The 21,125-nt window shown below is 41.8% G+C and overlaps 1 protein-coding gene across 8 annotated transcripts in view; it reads left to right on the top strand.

The window, feature by feature from the left end:
- esrrga (estrogen-related receptor gamma a) overlaps positions 1 to 21,125 on the top strand; it is a 153,851-nt gene that overhangs the window by 122,490 nt on the left and 10,236 nt on the right. For 6 of the 8 annotated variants that reach the window (XM_055011366.1, XM_055011371.1, XM_055011354.1 and 3 more), the window contains 3 exons: positions 300 to 482; positions 20,291 to 20,397; positions 20,492 to 20,654. In XM_055011366.1, coding sequence (XP_054867341.1) covers positions 300 to 482; positions 20,291 to 20,397; positions 20,492 to 20,654 — 453 coding nt within the window. The remainder of the gene's footprint in view (positions 1 to 299; positions 483 to 20,290; positions 20,398 to 20,491; positions 20,655 to 21,125) is intronic. The other 2 variants (XM_035944017.2, XM_023261330.3) reach the window with 1 other exon arrangement.

Here is a 21,125-nt window from a genome sequence, read left to right as displayed (position 1 = left end):
AAGTGCGTTTTCATACTGTATTTAGTCCTGTTTTTTGGCTTTTCACATATTTCTGAATTGTGTATTGATTTCACACATTTTTCTATTGTGTGTCCTTGACTAATGTTCGCATCGGGTGCTACATGAGGGAAATACCTTTAGACATATGTGTTACCAGCAGGCCATGTTATCAGGGACTTTGCATATGACCTTTCACTTTTTTGCACCTGATTGGTGTGGAACAGCTTGCAGCCTAATAAGGCAAAAATTCACCATCTCTCTGTTTCTGTGTCTTTCTCCTTGTCTGGTGGTCATGTCAGTTGCCTTTGGCTGCCTTGCAGATAACAAAATCGTCTCTCACCTGCTGGTGGCCGAGCCAGAGAAGATTTACGCTATGCCTGACCCAACAGTACCCGACAGCGACATCAAGGCCCTGACTACGCTGTGTGACCTGGCGGACAGAGAGCTAGTGGTCAACATCGGTTGGGCCAAACACATCCCAGGTAGGGAAAAAAAACTGCTGAACCCTGACTCCCACACTGAACCTAACTTCACTCCATGCTGAGACGCTTTCACACACACATACATATACAGTACAAACGCAGACACGCATGCTGTGTGAATTGGCAGCGAGACTTTAAGGTTGGAATCTGCTGCTCCAGATGCATTTCAGGCACACTTACATAATATACTCACAAGTACACCTGGTGCTTAGATGTTACCTTTACCGTTAATCCTTCCACTCAGACGGTTTGAACGATTGACCTCTACATAAGACCAGCCCTCACAACATCCTGGCATCATAACGTCTGAGGCAAACACACAGACATACATAGAAATTTTGAACCAAACAATTCAAGCTTCTTACATACAGTGTGTGGCTGACTGTTTACACCTAAGCGCACATCTGTGTCCGTCGACAGTTCCATCACTAAAAGAGAAGAATTTAGTTTAATCTTCTTAAACTAACCCCTTTTCTCCCTTAATCTGATCAGAACTGGATCTGGACCGCAAGATCACAAAATTAACATAATGGCAGAGCCTAAAATGTGAACATTACAGAATGAGAGCCAGATATGACAAATACATCTACCCTTAGAAGGTAACATGAAGAGGAAGACAGAATGAGGTGCAAGAGAGAAGCAGATGAAAACTTTAATCTGGTTTTGGTTTTAGTGAGGGAGCCTGCTGTGACAGAGTGGAAGGAAGAGCAGTGTCTCAGATTAACACAGATTAGCAGAAAGATTAGTCCCATTGTCAACTAGAAATATGGTAATAGAATAGAATAGAATAGAATAGAATAGAATAGAATAGAATATTCCACTGTTACCACTGCACCAACAGTATGGGGGGTTGTCAGAGTACAGGAGGGGAGCGCCATATTAGAGACTTAAATACCACTCAGTCATGCTGAATAAATCTATAACGTTAAAATAAGTGGCGCTGAATAACTCAATGTCCAAATATGTATATTATATCAATAAATGTGAAAATAACAAAAACAAGATGAGAGAGAGAGAGATGGGAATATGCATTGCTTCTTGTTAGTGTATTGATCTATGTGCTGCTGTATGGACAATAAGCAGACATATATATTGATCCATGCACTAAGTATAGCTCTTTGAAAATGTGTTTTTCTCTTTTAAAACAACAGTCCTATACTATCCTTCCTATACTTCAATTTAATTTCCACGTGACCCGTTTCTTTCCTCTCCTTTATTTGCTTCACTCCTGACCTTTGGACCTCCGTTCTGTAAATAATCTGTATCTACACACAAAAATAACTCCGTGACACATAAATACACACATAACCATGCATGTGTTGTATACTTTATGTATTGTTTTGGATCAGGCCTGCCTTTTCTTTTTCTTACTATTTTTACAAGTGAGTGGACCAAGTTAGCCAGGTTATGTGCAGGGCTTAGTGTGTGTGTGTGTGCGCTTTGTGTGTGTGTGCACTTTGTGTGTGTGTGTCTGTGTGTGTGTGTGTGTGTGTGTGTGTGTGTGTGTGTGTGTGTGTGTGTGTGTGTGTGTGTGTGTGTGTGTGTGTGTGAGCAGCTTTCTGTATGAAGGGAGCGAAGCGCAACGATTGCTTGGCGGAGAGAAGATGGCGTGATTAGATGAACGAGGAAGGCAATCCACTGCTCACAGAGAAAGATAGAACTCTTCATCTTCCAGGTGTGTGTGTCTATGTGTAACTGTGTGTGTGTGTGTGTGATGTGAACACCTTATGAAATCCTCACTGTTTACAACGCCGAACACGGATCTAATACTCACACTCACACCAAACTCGCACACACATTCATGTCCTCACACAAAGTGATCTACTGTTCACTCAAGGTGGAAAGGATTGTCAGAAAGAAATACGCCTCCTCAACATTCTTTATCAGTCGTTTACACGCACACACACACACACACACACACACACACACACACACACGCACACGTGCACGCACACATGCACACATAGAACTGGGAAGAATAGACCTGTTAACCTTTTTGAAGCCATCTTGTTTCACATCTTGTTGTATGCGTCTCTGTGTGAGATGACTATGTGCAACATGCCCATGTGAACACACACATGCACAAGTCTTTGCTCGCCATGGTACAGTAATTTTTTTAATCAAATTGATGGAGAGAGACAGCGAGACAAAGAGGAAAAAAGACAGAGGCAAAGAGAGGAGAGGTGAAGCCAATTTATGCTTCATGATATGGCTGCGCAGCGCCGCATACACACACACACACACACACACACACACACACACACACGCACATACGGACACACACACACACAAAGGCTGCTAACAGTGGTAACAACGTGTCAAGGCGAGCGCCAGGCAGCTAATTTGAAGTCATTAGATGTCTGCCGTACTGGCAACAATTTGTTACGCTCTCACACGCACAAACGTACACACAAAAACACATCACATACACACACTGAGTTAAGAGCCGTCTGCGGATAGCGAGGAGCCTAAATTGTAAACTAATTTAAACATCACTCAGCGTTAGAGAGGCTGCCTGCAAGACAGGCCCCCGGATAACAAGGCTAGTGTGTGTGTAGGTGTGTGTGTGTGTGTGTTGCTAGTCATGTTTGACACACCGAGTCGCCCAACCTTACAGACTTTTGACAACACACACACACAGATACACACATATCTCTTTGATTGGTTCTTTTATTCTAAGACTTATGTGTGTGCGTGCACGCTCATTTCCATACTGATATGGCCTTATGCAAACATTTGATATGTCATTAGGAGAGGAAAATGAGGTTTCAGACACAGCGTGTGTCTCTTGTTATCCCGCAAGGAATCACACGTGTACTTCACATGCGCACATGTGTGTCAAAGACAGTGATGAAATGCATGCAAATACGTAACCACAGCCAGATAGAAACCTTTTGTGCTGATTCAAACTGGGGGCGACACCTAGACAAGTGACCCCACAAATAAACACATCCTTACACACTATATACAAAACATGGAAACACTCTGGAAACTGTGGGGATGTGGAAATATCCAAAGTTATTATTCAGAGGGCGTGAAAGGCCTTACCGTCCAATAATATGGATTAGTGAAGAGAAGATCTCATTTTAATAGCTCTCAAAGAGACAACTCCAGTTACATATTAGGCTACATGTCATTGTCAAGTGTGTGTGTGTGTGTTTGAAGGAGGAACGGAGAGCAGTCAGGTGAGAAGAGGAGGAGAAGAACAGCAAATATTTAAACAGGAGCGAATGAGAGAGTGAATTAAAAGAAATAAAGGACATTCAAAATGAGCCATTTATCTGCCAGTAGAATTAGTCTTTTCATCCTTTTTTTTCCTGTTCTCTTATTGTCTCTCTTTCTGTCTCTCTCTCCCTCTCTCTCTGTCTATAATAACTAAATGACTACCGGGCAGTCATACTAGCAGCTCTTATCTAGACTCGCGGACACAAAAGAGAAAGACAGACAGGCGAGCACTTGACTTGACGAAAGAGCAAGGAAAGAACAAATGAATGAATCAACGAATGAGAGCCAGAACCTATAACAGTCTATTTTACCAGAACCAGGGGCCTTGCCATTAGTGCTTTTTTTTTTTTTTTTTTTTTACAACCCCCTCCCCTATTCTTTCTTTATTCAAGAAAGAAATTGCTCTTGGGCCACCCCCCACTTCCCCTCCGCTATTCTCTTGCTTCCCTATCTCCTCTTACTTGCTCTTTCTTTTCTTACAGTCTGTCTCCCTCTCTTTCTTTCCTTCCCCTTTCAATTTTGACACTCAGGATAAGCAGTCTATGTGTCGGCAGTAACGCAGCATGATTGAGCTGTAAAAAACTGGGGGATGGTGGGTGCAGGAGGGTTGCCGTCGGTCCATTCATTTAATCGGTCTTTATGGAGATATGGGAGAAGGGGTTTGGGTGGTGGTGATGGGATAACAGGTGAGGAGGGAAATCCTCTGGCTTGATGTTCTGCATACTTCTCTATGTTTGTCTGCATCACCTACACAGTCATTAGTCTTTCTCATCCTCATCTTCTATCTTTTTATTCCACTTGTATGGGTTTTTTGGGATGAGCGTGAGGGTTGAAATACCCACTGGTGATGCTGAAAACATAATAGAGGTCCAGGTCTTATCACAATCCAATAAACTGTAACATTCCATACTACCAGGTGATGGTAAGTATCCTGAAAAATGTTTCCACTGTGTATTGAGCAGCTTTCGACTTCTTTTCGGTTAGGAATCCAGATCACATTTAACATCATCATATGCATTTCAGTTTAAAGAGAGAAATATATATTTTGAAGACATTCAGTTCCAAGCAGTATTAGATCACAACATTAGAAGTGATTATGACTGTGATATATAAAACCTCCGTTTGTTTGTGACTTTGAGCTTACAAGAAGATTAACTCACTAAAATTGGTCTATTTTTTCCAATTGTTTAATACTGATCAAAATATTCAGTTTTTTGTATCACTCCCCTTACTTAGTATGTGATGGGGAAAACGTGGGGGTAGGAGAATGGCAGAGTTAAGGTGTAAAATGACACATACAAGGTTGAACAGAGAGAAGAAAAGGATAGGAAATGGGAGGAACATAGAAAGCAGGGAGGTCACATGCTTTACCTCAGTATAACCTGCACACTCCCAAAGAGCCCTTAACACAATACTATTATGACCTGATGGCTAAATATCCCTCACCTCTTCAACCTCTCTTTTGACCTGCTTTTTCTCTCTCTCCCTCTCTCTCTCTCTCTCTCTTTCTTTTCTCTCTCCCCCCTTTTCTCCCTCTCTCTGACCTGACCTCCCACCCTCTCTCTCCATGGTATCCTTAACCTCTTCATTATCAAGTCAACCTCATCTCTCAACCCCTATCTGCTACCCACGCCCCTCCTCTGTCATCCTCCCAGCCAGAATTAATTTCTTTCTTTCTCTTTGGCTATGTCCTCCTGTGTATGTCTTGGTAGATACAGTGATCAAGGCTTTTTTCAGGCCAAATTCAGCTCTAACTTTTAAAAGAGAATGATTGACTGTCCATCGATCATACCACTAATTGAAATACCTCTCTGCACTAACGTTGGTACAGCACATACTTAGTGAGGCACCCAATAGGTACAACCCCTCCCCTCTTTTCTCTTTGCGTTGTTCTCCTGTGTTCTCTCTCTTTAGGACATGTTATAAATGGTTTTCACTTAGCAATTTAGTCAACCAGTCAAGCAGTTAGCCATTCAGACCGCCAGTCAGCCTGTTAGTTAGCCAATCAGTCAGTCAAGTAACTACACAGCCAGTCAGTCAGCCAGAAAGGCAGCCAGTAGTCAGCAAATATTGATTAATAGAAGTGTCCTGCTCCTTTTAGCAAATCAAATGTTGAGTCTCAGCAGCCAAGGAGAACCTCTGCACACACACATGCACACACATATACATGAAGACATTCACATCCTTGACTCTGAAAGTACAGCTCACTAAATTAACACTGACACACATTATAACACTTCACAATGAGCTCCGAGAGATGCAGAACAGCACTGTGTGTGTGTGTGTGTGTGTGTGTGTGTGTGTGTGTGTGTGTGTGTGTGTGTGTGTGTGTGTGTGTGTGTGTGTGTGTGTGTTTTTGGTGTGTGTGTGTGTGTGTGTGTGTGTGTGTGTGTGTGTGTGTGTGTGTGTGTGTGTGTGTGTGTGTGTGTGTGTGTGTGTGTGTGTGTTTTTGGTGTGTGTATGTGTAGAGAGAGAGGAATGTAAAAGCCCAGACTGGTGATGATGTCGGTCTACAGCCCTCCTCGTTAAGTCTGGTGATGTCATCAATCAGCAAAGAGGTTGTTGGACTTGGTAACAGAGAGTGGTAAATCAGGAGGAAAACAACTCACACAAACACAAGCACCCTATTTTCTCTTCAGCTGGTAAATCAGTGAGCTCTATTGACGTGAAACTTCTGAAACAGTATTATTACATTTCCCTCATGTCCTAATTTCCTCCCTCCCTCTATGTACGTCCCCAACTTCATCTTCTCCCTCTCAAAGCTATTACCCCCTGTAATAAAATGCCATGTAAACGCACACACAGAAGTACACATGGACACACACACAGACGCACAAGTAGATTTGCCCCCATTCTGTCGGCTAAGGCTAGTTCACCTTGACAGTCACAGCATGCTGGGTGCCTTCTTAACACACAAACACACCACACAAAAAATACAGTGCATTCACATAGACGTTTACATGACAGTGTCCAAGGAAGCACAGAAACACACATACGTAAACTGGAATTGTCATCCTGCATGAATATATATTTCCAGATTAAGGAAGTTTAAGTCTTATTTTTAAGATTTATCAGAAAAAGATTAAAAGGTTTATTAGTGCAAAGGTTGTCAAAAATAATCATTCTAGTGGATTACAGAGAATAGTAACAGATATTTGTCTCCATTTTCAGAGAAATGATCCCATGATTTTCTAGTTTGAATTAAAATAGCTTTGATTTGCCCGAATGGAACCATTAAATATCAGTCATTCTTTAGCCAGAAGCTGATAATGTAAGGAAAACAAATGTCACAGTTGATGATCACAGAAATGTCGGTTATTCTATGCATCAATGTATTTTGTTTTTATGTCGATAAACTCTGCCTTTTCCTTAGTCTAATGAATTTAAACTAAATATGTCTTTATTAGAATGTGATTTAGATATAGAGTCAGAATCTGATTTAGTCCATCGCTTTGGCCTATTTTATTGCCTGTATCTCTCTAATATATATCTTCATGAGTGTATTTGCAGCCTCTTTTGATTTTCCCTGAGCTCTTTGGGCCATTGTTGATTTCCATTTCTGCTCATCCCTGAACTAGATAACACATTTAGAGGCTGACGTCTTGGTTTCAGGTATATGTGTTTGCTTATGTGTGTGTGTGTGTGTGTGTGTGTGTGTGTGTGTGCGCGCGTGCGTGCGTGCATGCGTGTGTGTGTTTGTCTGTTTCATTGTCCACATTCTTGCGAAGGAGATCTTATTTTCTATTGCACCACCGCCATGATTTTCTCTTGCAGCTCATACAAACAAACACATCTCTGTTTGCAGATGAAAACAAATATTGATGAAATCAAATTAGGATGAGAATATTTGATATCTGAGCTTAATGCTTGGATTAAGTTGGGCTTTCTTTATTGGATTTAGTATGTGAGTATTGGACGCATGTCATCAATATGAGAAAACAGAGAAGGGAAAACATTTTGCTTTTTCTGTGCATTGTTTCTTTTTTCTTGTATTCACTTTTTGACTCTGCCTCATTCTCTATTTTAGTTATTGGATAGTGAGATATTTTATCACTGATAAAGAGGACCTTTTTTTCTGATGAAGAACGGGTGGAAGAATATTAGTTCATCTTTTTTACCCTGTTAGCATGTTTATATGCTGGAAGACATATCATGAGTGAAATGAGCAGCTAACGCCATGGCTTAGCATTTCCACCTTTAAACTGCTTTATATGTAACCAACCTGAGGAACCAATCCTGTTAACTTGCAGGGTGGGGCTTTGCATATCGTTATTCTTCTTAAGAATCGTTTTCTGTCTCAAACATGTTTCATTGAAATACGCCAATAATACAACTTGCCATTGCGTTGCATAGAATAGTTTTACAGTGTTTGAGCAGAGGCATAAGAGAGCTGGTGGGCCCTTTCCTGAGTGGAAGTGGGGATTATGTGAATAGAGTTCAGTCTAATTCTTTTTAAACCTAGAAATATGTTTGGACACACAGAGATGAGTTTTTAGGAGTTAAATCCATTACTGGAGGAGAGGTTTAACACAGTAATAGCTACAGTATTGTTAAAGGTAGTGTAACACAGCTGATGGTGAGCCAGTGAGTGAGAGCAGTGGCAAGAATATACTGTGTTATATAGTATACTGATGTAATCATTACAGGATGCAGTGCCTATTTGCCTTACAATAAATGAATAGATAAACATTACATATAAGCTGTACTACTTCATGTTTGTTTTGTCATCACCATGTTGAAAGTATTACCTTGTTGATGTCCCCACATGTCACTCAAACCTTAAGCACGTAAATTCACGCAGACACTGACATTACCTGTATCAGGTCACACCTTGGCGATGACACACACCCTATGCCTTCAGAGTGCAGCATCCTGACATGTCATACACACAGACACACACATGCATGCACAACTTGTTTCACACACGGTAACAGCTGTCAGTGTGACTGCCTCACCACGTGTCATATAATATCAGATCTGAATTCAAAATGGAAAAATAGGGAAACACAGAGGTTACTTTAAGAGCAGTGGCAGCCTACAACAAGTGATCAAAATACATTTACATTAGAGAGTATGGTGATTTTACACATAACATCTGATAAAAATTATTTTTATCTGAGCTGCCTCATATTACAGCCTCTCATTAAAAGTAATTTTAACAATTTTGATTGGTGTTTCCACCAAAATTGAGTCATGAATGTTTTTCAGTAGATAGACGTTGTTCAGTTCAAGTAAAAGTGGCAAAATAAACACAAATATTAAAGTCGTCAGATTTGCGCTCAGCAGCCCATTGCTGTTTTTCTTATTAGTCTGATTACATTTGCAAATCAAATTCATTTGTCTATCTGCCTTTGAGACACAGCCTGCAATCTGAGTACACGGACTAATCTGCATCAAATAATATCTGTCACACACACAGCAGACACACGAGAATGAAGCTGCATACGTAGGCATGCACACCAGCCTGCATACACAAGCGCTTACATCATACACACATGCATGGACACACAAACGTACACACTTGTAAAGAAGCTCTAGCACTCAGTGAATGCACACAAATGCGCACATACACAGACGTGCACAGTTTTATAATATGTGAAATCAGACGAGCAGTAACAAATAAATCAGCACACCATCTGAGCCCATCATCATCTAAGTCATTACTAGCAAACAGTCAGCTTTTACTACTTTCAATTTGCTTTTGTGTGCATGTGTGTGTGTGTGTGTGTGTGTGTGTGTGTGTGTGTGTGTGTGTGGTTGTCTAAGAAAGAGAGAGAGAGGGAGATGATATGATGTGATATGATATGCTGGCGGGGCATAAAGATAGATGATCATAATTACGCACAGGCCAAACTCCATTTCAAATCATCATCATCCTATTCTATCTGTTGGAGCGCACATGTACACACACACACACACACATATGCACACCAAAAGCAATATAAAGAGTTCACACACATAGAGGGATTCACAGACGTCCACACACACACACACATCACACACCTATGCATGCCGCAAATCTAGTGGAAGGAGGGACAGACTTGTTATAGCATCACATTATTTCTGTCGGTTCATGCAAAGTTCACAGACAGGCATGAAATAGTTATCCTCTGCCTGTCTACTTCCTCTCTGTCTTTCTGTTTATCTATATACCTGTCCTCATCATTCCTGTCTGAATCTTCTCTCTTTTCTTTTATAATTTTCTTATTTGTTCTCCTTAGTCTCTCCTTTTTTCTTCTCCTTTGCCCCATTGCCACTTCTTTCTTCTCCCACTCAACTTATCACTGTTCCTCACCTTCCCTCACTCCCTTTCCTACTTCCACGTGTGTATTTTTTTTTATTAATTCCTTACTCCTGTTTGTTTTACTCTCCTTTTCTTGCATATCCTTTCTGCCATCCAGTTTTTTCTTTCACTTTCCCTTTATACGACCTCTCCCTCTCTGTCCCATCTCTTTCTGTCTCCCTTTCTCTCCCTCTCTTTCAACCTCCATCCATCGTTCTTAAGCAACAGACTAGAGAATTCATCCTTTCCATCACGAAATAAGCAGGTGGGAAAATAGGATCGGAGCGTGCCTGTCACCATCTGGGGACGACTTATGGCCTGTGCACATAACACAACACACGCACACATAGAAAAGAAAACACCTGCAAACAGACAACAATTTGGGACTGCCCCTTCGCCAATGTGTGGCTAAGCAGTTTTGAAAAATAAGTTTATATGTAATGCATTTGTAATTGTAACCATCAATTAGGTTTTTTTTTGTCTAACATCTATAAAATCTGTACACCAGGTGTATGGAGTGAGGAAACAGACTGTAAAGTTCTATTGGCCTAATTTGCAGGTACAGCACATTACATACATTTGCTTTGTGTTCAGTCTAAACACACTTTCAGGGAGGCATTTCCTCCAACACAAGTCTATGATCACAACTGTAACAATCACTGCTCAAGACAATCGGCTTTTGTTGCAACAGACATTTTTGACATACTGTGTTACCACTATGTTATTCCATCTGGCATGTCACACTCTTCATATTTGTCTTTTCAATTTACTTTTTTTTTCAGCCAACTGCATTTCTTTGCTTGTGCAACTGCGTGAGCACTTTTTCAATAATGCACATTGTGCATGTGTTTGTACACAGCACTTCATCCTTATACCAGTGTGTCACTTCCCACCTGCTATGTGGCGAAGTACCATGGCCTGTGGTCTCAGCGCTTCACTGTGCATTCAAATGCACACACAAAACACACACACACACAGCAGTAATAATATGTGGATTTTTGTGTCTATTTAATCTTGATGGGATGTTTCATCTGCAGGCTGCTATCACAGCTGGCCGCCTTATTGTCTGGATGAGACTGATGGGCTTGTGTGTGAGTGCGTAAGGGCGTGTGCTTGCGTGTTTGCATTTTATTCAGTTTGTCTTTCCCTATTACTCTGCATGCACATTCATGCAACTGTTTGTTTGCATATACAAGAGGAGACACATTTCTCTCTTGTAAATCTGACCACAATATACCCACAATGCAATATGTACAAATGTGTGTACGTATTGTGAGTGTGTGCTGTCCATCAAGCCACACACATAGCCGTACCAAACCATTGGCTTGGTTGCTGATGATGACATATGAGTTCCTGGCCTTGGTAATGGCTGTTAAATCTCATAATTACACGCTTCTTTATTGCAGTGCATAATGACCCCACAGCACTATTGGACAATTAATTAAGATTTTCAGCCCAGGCTTTTTCAGGCCCAGATGAGGAGGTGGAATGAGGTCTAATGTTCTTGTCTTCGAGCTACGACATTAAAGCATGGTGCTGTAGGAAAGAAGGTTGTCTCTGTGTGTGCATTCATTTTCATCTTTGTCTTTTTTTCTGTCTGTTTATGTCTCTCTCTCTTTGTTCTCTCTCTTCTCTTTGCTCCAATTATTGAGCCCTTCCTCTCAATGCTTGTCCTCAATGATGATATTGGAGACCATATCTCTAATCTGTGAATGGTAAATTAATCCCTGTGGAGTTTCTGTGGTCCTCTCTCTATGGAAAGCTACGGGGGATTAGGAAGATAGAATCAACACAGCCTCATAATCTCATATACAGACACCAGGTCTGGACAGGGACTATTGGGTTTTGTTTCAAAGCCATAATCAGCACATTTTTGGTTCATACATCAATAGTGCTTGACAGGGGGAAAAAAGTCTGTCTGTTGCCCATTCTACAATTTACTTCTTTTCATGTTGTAGGTTTTGTACTCTCTTTTAATATAAGTGTTGTTTGTGACAGTCTTAAATAAATCTGATAAGAAAGACAATTTTATGTAATCATCACTGGAAATGACAAAATGTCTCCTGCCCCATAGTCCACAGAGCCAACAACCCATTTGATGTTGCTTGGACTATGGATTTTGTCTTTTCAGGAGAATACAGGATATTGTTTTGAAATCGTAATCCAGCAAGAGATCAATAGACTGTCACAACCCAGGTAATTGAACAAGCTGACAAAGTGGATTCATCACAGACTAGATGGCTAGATAGATAGATAAAGCGTAGATTATGCTATTGATGGCTGGAGAGGGTCTCGCTTTCTAACTGAAAACTGAAGGCATAGAAATATTCACATTGTTTTCTCTTTTTATTAAACTTTCAGTGCAATTTTAAACATTTAATGCTTTTTGTCCCCAAATGCGTTGGTCAGCGTTGCTATACATTTTTTCCAAGTGTGTCGACGAGAAACAGACAGAGTTGGTGTGTAAGCTGCTCAGCTGTGTGTACACATGGTTAATTCCCCCGACAGATTTGTGTGCACTTACACATCCTCACACGCACAGATGCACACACACACACACACACACACACACACACACACACACACGCACACACACACAGACACAGTGGTCATTCCTGCCTGCATCAGCATTATATTGATGGAGCGAAGGACAGGATGCAAAGGTAGAGGTTGAGAGGAAGATGGATGGACTAAGTGAAAGAAAAAGTTAAAAAAAAGGAACATGAGACCCATAATGTTGAAAATAGTGTGTGGAGTTCTACACAATGTTTATTTCACCAAGAAATTCTCAAGCTGAGCTGACCGTTGTCTCTTGAGCTGTGCTCTATATGGACTCTATATGGAGTCAAGAAGACCTGGCCTCAGTGGAACTTGGAGTGCTCATGCTCACACACACACACACACACACACACACACACACACACACACACACACACACACACACATACACACACTCCTTCACACAGCCCTGGTGGAGCTAGAAGTGGGTAATTAAAATGTAAATATTGATATTTTATTATTTGAAATGGCTCCACTGCGATGCTCGTAATGTCACTCCATCTGTCGTCTCCACGGAGACTTGGGGTTGCCCTCGACGACCAGCTGCCCCCACTCAAGCAACCCCACCACGGCAACAGCTATAACGCTCGACAACCATCTCTGTGTTGCCGCGTTTCCATTTTGGGTCTAATTAAGTGTTAAATATTAGCACCCGCAACCACAGAGGCAGCACACACCACACTCCTACACACAGAATACCACACACAAGCCACCTCTCCTCCTCCATCTCTGTCTTTTGCACACACACACACACACACACACACACACACACACACACACACACATAAACACGCACACAAACACGCACTCACAGACCACTTGTCTCCGCTACAGCAATGGGAAGATTTTAAGTGTTAATCTTGCAGTGCTGCTGATGGTGTCTAATGTATGCAATTAACAGTCAGCCAGGGCTGAGGGTTTGGTAATTAGCTGGCTGTTCACACTGATTAGAGGCTACCGCAACCCTATGACTGCTCTACTCTCCCCGAGGCCGCACAGAGAATAGGGGGGGTGTGGTGGAAAGAGAGGGGAAGGGGGGGAAGGGGAAAGAAAGAGAAAAAGAATTTTTTGCCAACAATATAAGGGGGGATGAAGGTGAAGGTGAAGGCATGTGCTTGTGTACTCTGTACACTGTTACAATTCTAAAATGTAATTGTTTAAAAATACGTGAACATCATTGCCCATTATTCATTTGCAGTAGGCTGCATGCAGCTCAAATTCAGATACAGTGGAGTCATAAATGCAAAAGTTTCCACGTAGAAAAAATTAATTTACTTTAATCAGGAGGTTAAAGGGAAGGTAGAAATTGACAGAAATTCACTCATTTTATTGTGTTCATCAGTTCACACACATGCAGTGCAGTTTTTGATTGACTGAAATGATTTTGATCAAGCAACTTAATTTTTCTGTCAGTGAGAGATATAACTTAATTTGTCTCAGTAGTTTCATATAGTATCAACTTCGTACGTGATGTTTTATATAGTCTGACTGTCTTTACACATACATGCATGTGTGTGTGTGTGTGTGTAAGTGGCTGTGTGCCCTGTGTGTGTGTGTGTGTCTTTAAGCCTTTCTAAATTAGCTGGTTCTCTGGGTAGATTTGTTTCCATCTCGTTGCGCATCTCTGTGTAATTGGGTCAGCTGGTGGATGTGTGTGTGTGTGTGTGTGTGTGTGTGTGTGTGTGTGTGTGTGTGTGTGTGTGTGTGTGTGTGTGTGTGTGTGTGTGAGAGAGAGACAGCATTTGCCAGTGTGCTTGTCGTGTGCGCATATCTTGTGTGTGTTGTTTCAGCTTGGCCAAAGCCATCACAGGGGGTCCGTGTTCATTTTGGCCGGCGTCTGGCCGTATGGTACAGAACAGTTTGAGATGTGCACACACACGCACACGCACACACATACACAAACACACACTCACAAAGCACTTGCATTGCACAGCATGCAACAATGTGCACACATTTAAACACAAACACATACAGAAAGTGGAATGAGAGAGCAGTGGAGCTGCGTAACACAGTGTGCATACAGAACAATCACACACACACACATGCAGGGCAGCGATGTGCTGGTAGCTGTTGGAAACTTCACGTGTCCTCATGCAATCTCTATCTCAGTGGGCCAGTAGACTTAAATCTGTCCCCTGCAGAACACAATACGTGCACATGCTGAACATAGACAATCCGCCATCCTCCTCTCACCAACAATGCACAACGAGACGATAAAAAAACAACTCACAGTTCACAGTTAGCATTATCTCTTTTAAAATGCCTTCTAAGTAAAAGATTTGCAGCAATCTGTCAAAATTGTGGCAGGTGAATCCTGATGAATTTAGCAGAACTATAGATAAGTCATAGCAGGGTTCTTTCATTTATCATCACTTAACAAATTCACGTCTGCTGTGTTATGTGGGCTTCTCTTCTTCTTTCTCAAAGGAATTGAATAAATATGCCAATTGGCATTGTTAGATAACACATGGTCTGTAATAGTATTTCATTGCATGTTTTAAACTCATTTGTTGCTGTAGGTCATGACGACCCTCTTATAATGTAGGTTTCCCTGAATGTGCTTAGTGTGAATTTGGCTTTGCTTTATTGTGTAGCATTTCTGTGACAATGTGTGAAGTGTGTTCTTACAACTCCAAGGAAGACAACTCTTGGTGAGTGCAAGAATTGCTGCTGTTACATTGTTGAGACAGACTGAGAAGTTTCCTGTTAAATGTGTCCTGAGGTCACGATGAAATAGGAAAGAGCACAGTGTCACAAGGCCCCATTAAAAGTCTGCAGAGGGGTGCTATAAGTATTTTAATCACATCAAACGCTTTAACGAGCATTCTGATACAGTGGCAGCCATTTCATGACCAATAAAAACAGCCTTATCTTTATTTTTTCTGACAACCTTTTCAAAGCTGTAGAAGGAAGGCCAGTGTATTTTTTAAAAACTGTTAAAATTTCCTTTTGGATGATAACATTTTTGAGGTTATTACAAAAAGGAACAAGTACTAGTAACTTTAAAAGAAAAAAAATCCCAACCACTGCTAACCATTCACCTTAACAACTCTGAAGAGACGAGTGAAATTTTTTTGTAAAATGCGTCTGGTGATGTGGTGTTTTGGAGTTTATAATTCAGTGATGCACACGACACAATGACTTCCCCTGCGATGCTGGCCTATTCTCTCCAAACGGCTGTCTCACACTGGGGTTACATTGGTAGTTGGCTCATTCAGATCAAATGTCGTCCAGTAACGCTGAGTTGACCTGCTTCTCTGCTGGCAGCACTGTAGCCATGTACACACACATTCCCACACCATCCTTGTGTTTTTGAGCTAACTGCTCAATTTATCAAACGGAATCAAGTCAATGAAACAGTAAAATTGTGTGTGGTGTAATTGCTTGTATCACTGACAGTGGAGCCCCTGCATGGTGAAGGTGTAAAAACATTGTGAAAGTAAAGCCAGAGAACCCATCAAAACACTGAAAAGAAATTGATTCAGTGCACATCTTCATATGGCTGCTGCATCCTCCTCAATTTTACTTGTTCTCCTTCGAAAAACAACTTTCAAAGAAACTATAAAATACCACTCAAATGTATTGCAAAAATCCTGTATTTAACCCAAGTTACAGAATGGAAAGACTAGTCATGTGTTAATAACTGGGACCAGATCACCATCGCAACCACTTTTAACACCTGTAACACACACACACAGAGAGAGAGAGAGAATAACCTTCTTAATGCAGCAGCTGTTGCAGATGTACATAGCCACAATCACACAAACACACACACACTCACATGTACCTACAAATAGATTCACGATTGCACACAAGCGCTGCACAGACACAGATACTCATAAGCATCACAATCGCTTCTCACTGGTTCCCATTTGCCCTGTAACCACACGAAAACAAATATAGGCCTCCTGGATATGTGTGTTTGTGTGCATCTGTGGAGCAACTGGGGCGTGAGAGAGGGCTATCCTGTGTGTGTGTATGTGTGTGTGCCAGACTGTTGTGCGGTCTCGGGTGTAAACGTGCAGTCAGGACTCATTTGGCAGACAAACAGGCCGCAGGGTGGCTGGGGAATCGACGTGTGTTTGTGTGTGTGTTTGTTTTTATGTGTGTACCTGATAGAGAAAAGGGAAAAGAAAAAAGGAAGAGAGCGCGAGAGCATGCAGTAGAGGTTAAGTTTGCATGGCTGAACTGTAGCCTCTTTCTGTCAGACAATGTATGGCACATGCACACACACATACCTGCACACACAGCTTCTCTCTGTCTGTACCCTCACAGATACGAGAGCATCCTGCTGCTTTAGCTGACACACCCACAGTACACACATAGATACAGTATGTAACCAAATGGTCACCCAGTTCAACCAAGACAACATGTACACACTTGTGTTTGCTAAAAACAAGTTAATATCCAACCCAAAAACTGCTTTTACCAAAGGTGTAAGCATGCATCCAAATATAATGTCAAGGGAACACATGACTTTTCCTCCAAGTTGTGTCCTATAGTAGTTTTTTCAGCTTTTAAGTTAATATTTCCACGCAAATGTTTCAACTTTATTTGAATCTACATTACTGCACGTACAGCTCAGTCCACACACACACACACACACACACACACACACACAGGCAGAATGGCATCCACACAAACACACCCATACTCCCTCACACACTACGAGATGCCTTATCAACAATGGGCAGAAAGGAAATGTAATTAGAGCCAAATAAGGAACCTTCTTTTGTCAAGTGAAATCACAGGTATGAAAGAAAGGTCTCCACCCCTCCCACCACCACCACCACCATCTCTTCTTCTAACACCTCTCCCCCTTTTACTTTCTTCTCTCCCCTGTCTCACTCTCTCTTGCACTCTCTCTCTCCATCAATACCTCTCTCTCTCTCCATCATCAGCACTAAATTCCCATTGATGTTTCTTTTCTTCTGCTGTATCGATCGCTTCATGAGAGGAGGGGAGGAAGGGAGGAAGGGAAGAAGGGAGAGATGGCGTTATCTGTTAATTAATTTGTCCTGAAGCCGGCCGCCTATTAATCAGACAGATAAGAGGCATTGGATGGCTGAACGGCGCAGACAGGCTGGTGGGGAGGGGACAGGGAGAGGTACACATGCACACACAAACACACAGATAGAGACGCACATGCAGAGGCTCGTGGAAACCTGTATGGGAATGCATGCATACACACAGGAAACAAACATGCTGATGACACAACAAGCAGGTACTCTCAAAGTGCAAATTTGTATGTTGTGTTGAAATGCACAATATAAGCATACGCATGTTCCCAAGATGGTTTCACACACACTTATAAATATATACACATTCACGCACACACACACACACAGACCTCATCCTGATAAAAATCATTGATGTGCCTCAATAAGAAAAGCTGCACTTTCAGCTCAATAAATTAATCACGGGGGTTTTAATTATTGGTGTTTCCTGTGTGTGTATGTGTGTGTGTGTGTGTGTGTGTGTGTTGTGTGTGTATGTATGTGTGCACTTTATGTGTAATTAGAAGGGAGGTGTTTGTTGATGGGGATATGTGAAAACCCTATTAATAATATACAGAAAGGCATGCAAGACACTTTGTAGATGTCATTTGCAATTATCCTATCTTGCATTTAAGTGCATTTGTAGTTCTGTGGTTGTATGTGAATCCATGTGTGTGTGTGTGTGTGTGTGTGTGTCTGTGCCTACTTCTTGAGCCATGTGTGCTCCCGTTGGCCCTGGATCAAATTCCACCAGAGGGATGTGAGTGAATGGATTGAACCCTTAGTTCTGCTCCCAATGCCTGAGCGCTGAAAACACACACACACACACACACACACACACACACACACACACACACACACACACAGACAATTTAAAACACACCACCAGTGACACCATTAAATGATATTAACCCCTCACTCATGTCGTCTTCTCTTCACTCGACCCCAGGGTTGAACAGATTCACTAAGTGTATGTGTGTTAATTTTAGCAGTGCCAGCGCATATTTCCCCTGCCCACAATGAGTGGTGAAGTCCTAGAGACCCCCTAAAGACATCTGTCTCCGTGAATGAGATGTGTGTGTACGTGTGCGTGTTTGTGTGTGTGCATGTGTGCAAAGACCCCCTTAAGAAATTCACCTCTAATCCCTTCTGATGATTTCATTAAGTAGAAGAAGACACTGCCAGTTGGCAACGATACTGCTCCCTTCACTGTGCCGTGTGTGTGTGTGTATCAATCATACACATTTGGATTCATTCCAGTGTGTTCCTATGCATTTGTGTCTATGCATATGTGATATTGTATCTGTGCATGCGCGCAGCAGCGTCTATCTTTGTGTGCTGGAGATGTTGTAGATAGAATGAATTAGAGCACATTACAAACAACAATAGCCCGCAACCTGGACATAATGAGACGCCTGCCATTACCCATCAACACACTGCGAGATAAGAACCCCTAACGCACATGCATGCACACAAACACACCAACACACACTCAGTCTTGCACAGCGCTTCTCAAGAGGAGGCACATCGCAGCAGATGTTGTTGAGGAAATATCTTCCTTCTCATCTGCCTGCTTCTCCTGGCAGGATGCTCCTCTCCTCTCCGGCACACACACAAACACACACTGGAGGGCTGCGGCGAGGTCTGACAGGTGTGCTCGCATGGCCCACTGTCTTTGCCTTCCCTGTGTAGGCTTGCACTCACAAAAACACACACACACACAGGCAGACAGGCAGGTGCGAATGGACAGGTGTGTGAGGAGAGGACAGCTGTGAGGAAAGGTGTGAGTGGGCAGGTGTTCCATTAAAGAGACAGAAAGAGTAAGACAGGGAGAGACAGACAGCAAGCAAGGGACTAATGCACTTAAGTTTTAACAAAAAAAAAAAAAAAAAAAATATATATATATATATATATATATATATATATATATATAAATATATAATTAAAACAATACAATCAAAATGCAGCAGGCTAAAATGTGTAGCAGGTATACCAGGTCAGACAGCACACACAGGCAGAGATATATCAAGATGGATGGAAAAAAGGTGAGACAAGAATTAGACACACACATGATCAGTCATAGGCGTACACTGACAGATAAAAAAAGCATAGATTGTGATTGGAGAGACAGATATAGATGTAAGCAAATAGAAAGACATGGATTGACATTGGAGAAAGCAGGAGTTTTGAGGCCATAGCAGCAATTAGTGTGTGTATTTGAGCGGCGCAGCAGCGATGGCCAGCATTGATCCATGGAGGTTGTGTCAGGGGGAGATAAGGCCTGCCTTTCCCCAGAGTATAGCCCTAGGCACCAGGGAGTGAGGTGGAGGAGGAAGAAGAGGAGGAGGATGAGGAGGATTGTGGTCAAGCAGATGGATGAAGAGTAGCCACGTTTGGAATGGAGGGGAGACGATCTTGACCCTCTCACTACCTTCAGAACCAGCTTTATTGTCATCTTTTTCATTCCTTTCTTCCTTGTTACATTTAAAAATGCTCATCCATTTACTTTACAATCACGGCTGTGTATTAGAAACGGTATCACCAAAAATAAGCCCAAAAATACGAAACACTGCATGCTTCTCAGAAACACACTAATATGAATTGTTCTCTTTTAGAACTTTTTTCCTTGAGAGAAAAAAAATCGTAAAAGACAGACTACTGAAGTCATTGCTGTGACTAAAGGTAAATCATTTGTATTAACAATCCTTCTCTTGCTTTTCTTTTCTGTCTTCTCTCTTCTCCAGGTTTCTCCACGCTGTCTTTGGCAGACCAGATGAGTCTACTGCAGAGTGCATGGATGGAGATCTTGATTCTGCGTGTTGTGTATCGTTCACTGTCTTTTGAAGACAAGGTAAGTGTTGCTTCTCTTTTTGTTTCTTGCTTTTAGGAAATACATAAATACACATTTTATTTGCAGTGTCACTTTTCTGTATTTTTTTTGTTAGTTGGTGTACGCTGAGGACTACATAATGGACGAGGACCAGTCGAAGCTCGCTGGACTTCTGGACCTGAACAATGCCATCCTTCAGCTGGTCAAGAAATACAAAGCTATGAAACTAGAGAAGGAGGAATTCGTCACTCTCAAAGCCATTGCTTTGGCTAACTCAGGTTTGAAATTCTTCACTCAGCTGATATTTTTGTCTGTCTGCACATTTGTGTTTGACTGGTGGAAGAGAGTTAATCCTAGGAATCTCCAGTCCTTCGGGGCTCATTTAAGCTGAACCATCAGAGGACTTATTTCAGTACTCTGCATCCAAACACACACAACTGCGATACATGACGCATACCTACACGCAAGAAGATGCATTTTTTTCTTTTCTAACACATACAATTGTCAAGCCTCCGACTTTCACAGTTAAAGCTACACAGAGCTGTCTTGTCATACTCTAGTTGGCACAACATGCCGACAAATATTTTATGTATGCATACTCAACCAGATGTGCAGCGCAAACACAAACACACATGTGCAACCTGAATCCCACCCCCAAATAAAGTGGCCATCTCTTTTACAATTAGCATAGTCGTCTCTTCAGATGCCTGTTAAATAAGGTGAAATCATTAGAACCCAAAATCTGTCGA

This window comes from Amphiprion ocellaris, chromosome 1, assembly GCF_022539595.1.
Source record: "Amphiprion ocellaris isolate individual 3 ecotype Okinawa chromosome 1, ASM2253959v1, whole genome shotgun sequence".
Taxonomy (NCBI): Eukaryota; Metazoa; Chordata; class Actinopteri; family Pomacentridae; genus Amphiprion; species Amphiprion ocellaris.
Note: the sequence above shows the minus strand (reverse complement) of the source record. Positions and strands in the feature narration are given on the sequence as shown.